Source organism: Haliaeetus albicilla, chromosome 29 (assembly GCF_947461875.1).
Source record: "Haliaeetus albicilla chromosome 29, bHalAlb1.1, whole genome shotgun sequence".
Classification (NCBI taxonomy): domain Eukaryota; kingdom Metazoa; phylum Chordata; class Aves; order Accipitriformes; family Accipitridae; genus Haliaeetus; species Haliaeetus albicilla.
This window is the reverse complement of record NC_091511.1, coordinates 5,722,144-5,729,835: the sequence shown is the minus strand read 5'-3', so window position 1 is coordinate 5,729,835 and position 7,692 is coordinate 5,722,144. Positions and strand designations below refer to the sequence as shown.

The 7,692-nt window shown below is 68.0% G+C and overlaps 1 protein-coding gene across 1 annotated transcript; it reads right to left on the bottom strand.

The window, feature by feature from the left end:
* Positions 1-406: 406 nt before the first annotated feature.
* SLC7A8 (solute carrier family 7 member 8) lies at positions 407-7,692 on the bottom strand. The gene is made up of 12 exons (XM_069774462.1): positions 7,579-7,692; positions 7,155-7,489; positions 6,839-7,043; positions 6,611-6,762; positions 6,390-6,515; positions 4,023-4,176; positions 3,813-3,936; positions 3,633-3,736; positions 2,678-2,774; positions 2,429-2,578; positions 2,169-2,346; positions 407-786 (listed from the first exon to the last, which is right to left on the bottom strand). The coding sequence occupies exons 2-12, from the start codon at positions 7,288-7,290 to the stop codon at positions 620-622; spliced, it is 1,593 nt and encodes a 530-aa protein (XP_069630563.1). The 5' UTR covers positions 7,291-7,489; positions 7,579-7,692; the 3' UTR covers positions 407-619.

The following is a 7,692-nucleotide window of genomic DNA, read 5'->3' as shown; positions in this document are numbered from 1 at the left end:
TCGGCTCTTTCCGCCTTCCCCGACCCGGAGGCGTTCGAGCTCTTTTCCGGGATGAGGGACCTGCCGGACCGGGGTGAGGACCGCTGACGTCAAACCTCTACTCCCCCACCCCGGAAACGCGTGGGTTGTGACGTCGCGAAACCCCGGGGCCGCGTTCCCGCGCGGCTTCCATCTTCGCTGACGTCACACACCCCCCCCCCGTCGTCATCGTAGGACCCGCGCGGTGACGTAGGAGCCCCGCCCACCCCCTCCATTTGCATCGAGTCACACCCCCGCGCTTTCGCTGCAAGGACCTTTAATGACGTCACACCCGCGCCCCTCCCCCTCCGTTTACATAGAACCGACACAAAACCGAAAAAAAAAAAAAACCCCCAACCAAATAAAGGGGGGGGGGGGGGGGGGGGGGAGGGGCGGCGCCCCACGGCTCTGTGGGGGGCGGGGCTGGGTAGCAGCAAGCCCCGCCCCTTCCGCGGTAAGCCCCGCCCCCTCCGCGGCAAGCCCCGCCCCCCGCCGTGGGGCCTAAGGCACTGTGTGTGTGGGGGGGGGGAGGGGCAGCCCCACGGGGCTCAGGTGTGGGGCCGGGACGGACGGACGGACGGACGGGGCGGGGGGAGGGGGCTCAGTCGTGGGGCTGGGAGGTCAGGGGGCGCTGCTGGTCGCCGTGGGGCGCGGTGACGTCATCGTGGGGGGCGGCGACGTCATCGTGGGGGGCGGCGACGTCGCCGCCGCCGTCGGCCAGGGGGTAGACGACCAGGCAGAGCCGCTGCCCGAAGCGCGTCAGACCGTCTGCGGGGGAGGGGGGGGGCGGGCGTGACCTGTGGTGCCCCGCCCCGTGGTGCCCCGCCCTACGGTGCTCCGCCCCCCTCCCCTGTACCGCAGCCCCCTCCTGCTCCCCAGCTCCCCCCCTGCCCCCCAGGTGCCCCCCACCACCCCCCAAATGCCCCCTAAGTGCCCCCCAAATGCCCCCAACCACCTCCCACCGCCCCCAAGTGCCCCCCACCACCCAAGTGCCCCCTAAATGCCCCCCAAGTGCCCCCCACCAGCCCCCAAGTGCCCCCCAAGTGCCCCCCAAATGCCCAACAACTGCCCCCACCACCCCAAGTGCCCCCCAAGTGCCCCCCACACCCACCTCCCACCACCCCCAAGTGCCCCCAAGTGCCCCCCGCACCCCCCAAGTGCCCCCACCACCTCCAACTGCCCCCCAAGTGCCCCCACCAGCCCCCAAGTGCCCCCCACCACCCCAAGTGCCCCCCCAAGTGCCCCCCCAGTGCCCCCCACACCCACCTCCCACCACCCCCAACTGCCCCCCACCACCCCCCAAGTGCCCCCACCAGCCCCCAAGTGCCCCCCACCACCCCCGAAGTGCCCCCCCCAAGTGCCCCCTAAATGCCCAACAACTGCCCCCACCACCCCCAAGCGCCCCCCACACCCACCTCCCACCACCCCCAAGTGCCCCCCCAGGTGCCCCCCACCAGCCCCCAAGTGCCCCCCAAGTGCCCCCCACCGCCCCCTAAATGCCCAACAACTGCCCCCACCACCCCCCAAGTGCCCCCCAAGTGCCCCCAACCACCTCCCACCACCCCCAAGTGCCCCCCCAGGTGCCCCCACCACCCCCCAAGTGCCCCCCCAAGTGCCCCCTAAATGCCCAACAACTGCCCCCACCACCCCCAAGCGCCCCCCACACCCACCTCCCACCACCCCCAAGTGCCCCCCACCACCCCCAAGTGCCCCCCCAGGTGCCCCCCACCACCCCCAAGTGCCCCCCAAGTGCCCCCCAAGTGCCCCCCACCGCCCCCTAAATGTCCAACAACTGCCCCCACCACCCCCAAGTGCCCCCCAAGTGCCCCCCAAGTGCCCCAACCACCTCCCACCACCCCCAAGTGCCCCCCCAAGTGCCCCCCACCACCCCCCAAGTGCCCCCCACCACCCCCAAGTGCCCCCCAAGTGCCCCCCAAGTGCCCCCCACCGCCCCCTAAATGCCCAACAACTGCCCCCACCACCCCCCAAGTGCCCCCCACCACCCCCAAGTGCCCCCCAAGTGCCCCCCACCGCCCCCTAAATGCCCAACAACTGCCCCCACCACCCCCCAAGTGCCCCCCAAGTGCCCCCAACCACCTCCCACCACCCCCAAGTGCCCCCCCCCCCCCCCCCCCCAGCGCCCCACGGACCGAGGGCGCGGCGCAGGGCGGGGGGCCGCGGCCCGCCCCGGACGCCGAGGAGGAAGAGGGGGGCGCCGGTGGCCATGATGGCGAGGCCGATGCCGCAGACGAGGGGCTCGGACCAGAGGGAGAAGAGCAGGAGGGCGGCCCAGAACGCCAGGTACAGCGCCGGGAACAGCAGGCTCACCTGGGGGGGGGGGACATGGGGGGCACTTGGGGGGCTGCCCCACGGCGGGGCGGGGCTAGGAGAGGGCGGGGGCGGAGCTTACGCGGATGGGGCGGGGCCGGCGGGGCTGGCGCCAGCGCAGGACGACCAGCCCGGCGACGGTGACGCCGTACCACAGGTAGTTAACGAAGCCCACGTAGTTGATGAGGGTGTAGATGTCGCCCGTCACCAGCATCAGGAGGGTGGAGACGCACTGAGGGGCGGGGCGGGGGGAGGGTGGGGCTCAGGCCACGCCCCAGCCGACCACCCACACCCCCCCCCCCCCCCCCGCGCCCGGGCCCCACCCACTCACGGTGACCAGGAGGGCGGGGATGGGCGTGCGCCGCTCCAGGTGGATCATGGCCAGCAGGGCGGGGAGGTGCCCCTCCCGCGCCCCCGCGTAGAACAGCCTGGGGGCGGAGACGGTGACGTCAGAGAGGGGGCGGGGCCGGGGAGGGTGGGGCGGGAGGCGGGGCAGGGAGTGACACGCCCACCCACCCCCCCACCAGGGAGGTGGAGAGCAGGGAAGGGGAAAGGGAGGGGGTGTGGCTTGGGGACAGGGGCGTGGCTTCAGGAGGGGAGTGGCTGCGGGGAGGGGCGGGGCCAGGGCAAGGGGGTGGGGCCCCTGGAGGTGGGAACATGGAAGGGGAGGGAGGGGGTGTGGCCTGCGGAGGGGGTGTGGCTTAAGGAGTGGGGGCGTGGTTTCAGGTTAGCCCCAGGTAGGAGCAGGGGAGGGAGGGGGTGTGGCTTCAGGGTGGAGGCGTGGCTTCAGGGAGGGTAGGGGGCAGGGCCATGCCACTCAGGGGGCGTGGCTCTAAAAGGAGGTGTGGCCAGGCCACCCTCACAGGGCGTGGCCAGGTAGCAACACCCAGAGGGTGCAGCTGGAAGAAGGGGTGTGGCCTAACAATGCCACTCCCCCAAAAGGGGCGGATCCCCCCAAAGGGAGTGGCCACGCCAGGTCTGCTCCTCCTTAAAGGGGCAGGATCAGCTCATACCACGCCCAGGAGGGCCCCGCCCCCTCCAAAAGTGGGTGTGGCCACCCCATACCCCTCTCCAGGGCAGGGCGTGCCCTGACCACACCCCTCCCAGTGGGCGTGGCCACGGGGCGGGGGCGGAGCCAGCAGAGAGGTCAGTAAGAAGAGGAGGGGGGTTCAACCCAGGGAAGAGGAATGGGGGGGGGGGGGGGATGAGGAGGATGAAGGGGGCGTGGCGGGGCGTGTCTGCGCGATGTCACTGCCGGGGCGGGGCGGGGGGGCGTGTCCACTCACCGGGAGCAGGTGAAGAGGGACCCGTTGACGCCCCCGAAGGTGGAGAGGGCGACGGCGAGGGGCATCACCCACGCCATGACACCCAGCACCTTCTCCCCGAAGGTCTACAAGGGCGGGGCGGTTAGAGGCGGGGCTTCAAGGGGAGGGCGCGGCGGGGCGCGGCGGGGCGCGGGCGCTCACCACGGCGACGGCGTTGGACTCCAGCAGCTCGCGGGGGGACATGGCGGTGACGTAGGCGACGTTGGCGAAGACGTAGACGAAGGTGACGAGGGGGATGGAGATGAAGATGGCGCGCGGCAGGTTCCTGCGGGGGGGGGGGCGGGGTTGAGGACCCCCCCGAAACGCCCCGAAACCCCTCCCAAAATGGGGCGGGGCCCGCCCCGCCCTCACCGGTAGGGATCGACCAGCTCCTCGGTGACGTAGTTGAGGAAGTTCCAGCCGCCGTAGGCGAAGGAGCCCTGGAGGAAGGCCAGGGCCACCCCCCCCGCCGAGGGCGGCTGCCAGAAGGAGAAGGCCTGGGGGGGGGCCAGCCAGAAGTGCTCGCCTTGGGGGGGGCGGGGGGGTCAGCGGGGGGGGCTGGGGGGGCTTGGGGGGGGTTAGAGGGGGTTTGGGGGGGGCCTGGGGGCACTTGGGGGGGGTTAGAGGGGGTTTGGGGGCAGTTGGGGGGGGCTGGGGGCACTTGGGGGGGTTAGAGGGGGTTTGGGGGCAGTTGGGGGGGGCCTGGGGGCACTTGGGGGGGTAGAGGGGGTTTGGGGGCACTTGGGGGGGGTTAGAGGGGGTTTGGGGGCAGTTGGGGGGGGCCTGGGGGCACTTGGGGGGGGTAGAGGGGGTTTGGGGGCACTTGGGGGGGGTTAGAGGGGGTTTGGGGGCAGTTGGGGGGGGCCTGGGGGCACTTGGGGGGGGTAGAGGGGGTTTGGGGGCACTTGGGGGGGGTTAGAGGGGGTTTGGGGGCACTTGGGGGGGGTTAGAGGGGGTTTGGGGGGGGCCTGGGGGCACTTGGGGGGGGTTAGAGGGGGTTTGGGGGCAGTTGGGGGGGGCCTGGGGGCACTTGGGGGGGGTAGAGGGGGTTTGGGGGCAGTTGGGGGGGGCCTGGGGGCACTTGGGGGGGGTAGAGGGGGTTTGGGGGCAGTTGGGGGGGGGCCTGGGGGCACTTGGGGGGGGTTAGAGGGGGTTTGGGGGGGGCCTGGGGGCACTTGGGGGGGGTTAGAGGGGGTTTGGGGGCAGTTGGGGGGGGGCCTGGGGGCACTTGGGGGGGTAGAGGGGGTGGCGGGGGGGCTTAGGGGTAATTAGAGGGGGTGTGGGGGGGCCTTAAGAATAATTAGAGTGGGTGTGGGGTAATTAGAGGAGTTTTGGGGGGAGCTGGGGGTAATTAGATGGGCTTTGGGGGGTAATTAGAGGGGCAATTAGAGGGGCTTTGGGGGGTAATTAGAGGGGCTTTGGGGGGGCTTAGGAGTAATTAGAGGGGCTTTGGGGGGTAATTAGAGGGGATGGGGGGGGGGCTTAGGGGTAATTAGAGGGGCTTTGGGGGGAGTTGGGGGTGATTAGAGAGGGGGTGGGGGGGCTTACGGGTAATTAGAGAGGCTGTAGGGTAATTAGAGAGGGCGTGGGGGGGCTATTAGGTAATTAGAGGGGCTTTGGGGGGCATAGGGGTAATTAGAGGGGGTGGGGGGACTTGGGAGTAATTAGAAGGGCTTTGGGATAATTAGAGGGGGTGTGGGGGGACTTGGGGTAATTAAAGGGGGGCTTAGGGGTAATTAGAGGGGGGCTTGGGGGGGAGTTGGGGTAATTAGAGGGGATGTGGGGGGGCTTAGGGGTGGTTAGAAGGACTTTGAGGGAGCTTGGGGTAATTAGAGAAAGCGGGAGGGGCTTAGTGGTAATTAGAGGGGGTTTAGGCATAATTAAAGGGGGTTTGGGGTCTCTTAGGGCTAATTAGAGGGGGGGTGGGGGGGCCTGGGGGGGTTAGAGGGGGTCTTAGGGGTAATTAAAGGGGGGTGGGGTCTCTTGGGGTTAATTAGAGGGAGTGGGGGGGGCTCAGCAGTAATTAGAGGGGGCTTGGGGGTGATTAGGGGGTTGGGGGGGGGAGTTGGGGGGGTCCTGGGGTGGTTGGGGGTAATTAAGCAGAGTTGTGGTTTGTTAGAGTTAATTAAAGGCACTATATAGAAACTAGTAAGTTTTTAAAAGGGCTTGGGGGGTAATTAAGGGGGGGCGGGGGGCTAATTAGTGGTAATTAGAGGGTGCAGGGGGGAGTTGAGGGGGCTAGGGGTGGTTAGAGGGGCTTGGGGGTTAATTAGAGGGAGCACGGGGGGGGCTTAAAATTAATTACAGGGGCTGTGGGGGAGCTTTGGGGTAATTAGAGGGGGTGTGGGGGCAGTTGGGGGGGTCCTGGGGGTCGTTAGAGGGGCTTGGGGGTTAATTGGCGGGGGGGGCTCAAGAGTAATTACAGGGCATTTGGAGGGGGTAATTAAAGGGGGGGCTTGGGGTAATTAAAAAGGGGGGGGTTGTAGGGGTAATTGGGGTGGAGGGTAAATTGGGAGGGGTTGGGGGTAATTGGGAGGGGTCGGGGTAAATTGGGGGGGTCTGGGGGGTAAATTGGGGAGGTCTGGGGGGTAATTGGGGGGCACAAACGGGCCCAAGGGGCATTTGGGGGGTCGTGGGGGGTCTCAGAGATGGGGGGGGAGGGTGTCACCCCCGCCCCTCCCCCCCAGCGAGGGTCAGGTGAATTTTGGGGGGCTGGGGGGGGGAGGGGGGAGGGCTGACCCTTGCAGATCTGGAAGATTCCGGTGCCGATGATGAGGGCGAGAGCCAAAAGTTTCCCGGCGGTGAAGACGTCCTGCACCCGGGTGGCCCAACGGACGCTGGCGCAGTTGACCCACGTCAAGAGAACTGCCAAAAAAAAAAAAAAATCCAAAAAAAGGTTAAAATAAGCGCGGAGGGGGGGTTACGGGGGGTTTTTTTTGGGGTGGGGGGGGTTTACTTACGCAGGCAAGCGGCGGCCAGGAGCCGCAGGGCGGGCTCGGGGACGGGGCAGGTGGGGAAGAGGGGGTGCAGGACGTAGTTGGCGAAGGTGAGGGCGATGACGGCCTGGTTCGTGGGGTAGATCACCAGCACCGCGATCCACAGCCGCAGGAACCTGTCACCGCCATCGTCACCCCCAAAAAGCGATCAACCCCCCCCCCCCAAAAATAAATAAATCGACGCCGACTCACCCCGCCAGCCCCCCGAAGATCTCCTTGACGTAAGCGTAGTCGCCGCCGGAGCGCGGGATGGTGACCCCCAGTTCGGCGTAGCAGAGGGCCCCCACCGCCGTCACCGCTCCCGTCGCCCCCCAAACCAGGAGGGCCAACCCCACGCAACCCGAATTTTCCAGCACCCCTTTGGGGGAGACGAAGATCCCCGAGCCGATGATGTTCCCTGCGGCGCGAGGTCAACGCTGACATCATCCGCCGTCGCCTTTGGGTGATGAGGTTGAGGGGGGGGACGGGGGAAATTTGGGGGGGGGGGGACACCCCCATTTCGACTCACCCACGATGATGCCGCAGGCGCTGAGCAGCCCGATCTCCTTCTTCAAGGCCACGCCGCCTCCTCCTCCTCCGTCTTCTTTTCCGGGGGGGTCCCCTTTCTCCGGGGGGGAACCCCGCTGCCGGGCGGCTTCCGTCATGGCGGCCGGCTGGGTGTTTGTTTGTTTTTGTTTTTCTTCTTTTTTTGGGGGTGGGTGTTTATTCGCTCCCCTCTTCCGGACGGCGGCGGCGCAGGGGGGCGGTTCTCCTCACCGGCGCCGCTTCCCCATGGAGGAGACGGGGTGAGGGACGGAGGGGGGGGGGGAAACGAAGCCGGCGGCTCTTCGGAGTTTCGGGGTGCTGTTAAAGGGGGGGGGAAAATTTGGGATGGGTTTAGAGGGAGGGTGATAGTCATGGAAGGACCCCCCCCAAAAAACCAAAATGAATACCTGGCGGAGGAGCAGAGAGCGGCTTCCCCCCCTCTCCTTGCCGGCGACCTTCGGTCTCCCCTCTCCGGCCGAGACGCTGATAACGGGGAGCGGACTTTCGCCCACAGGTGAAGG

What these genes read in the sequence shown, in the direction of transcription:
- SLC7A8 (XM_069774462.1), bottom strand. Translation starts at nt 7,290, where the DNA reads ATGACGGAAGCCGCCCGGCAGCGGGGTTCCCCCCCGGAGAAAGGGGAC. An exon ending in CGCCTGCGGCATCATCGTGG is followed by an intron (nt 7,044 to 7,154) that starts GTGAGTCGAAAT and finishes CTCGCGCCGCAG; the next exon opens with GGAACATCATCGGCTCGGGG. An exon ending in CCTGGCCGCCGCTTGCCTGC is followed by an intron (nt 6,516 to 6,610) that starts GTAAGTAAACCC and finishes TTTTTTTGGCAG; the next exon opens with TTCTCTTGACGTGGGTCAAC.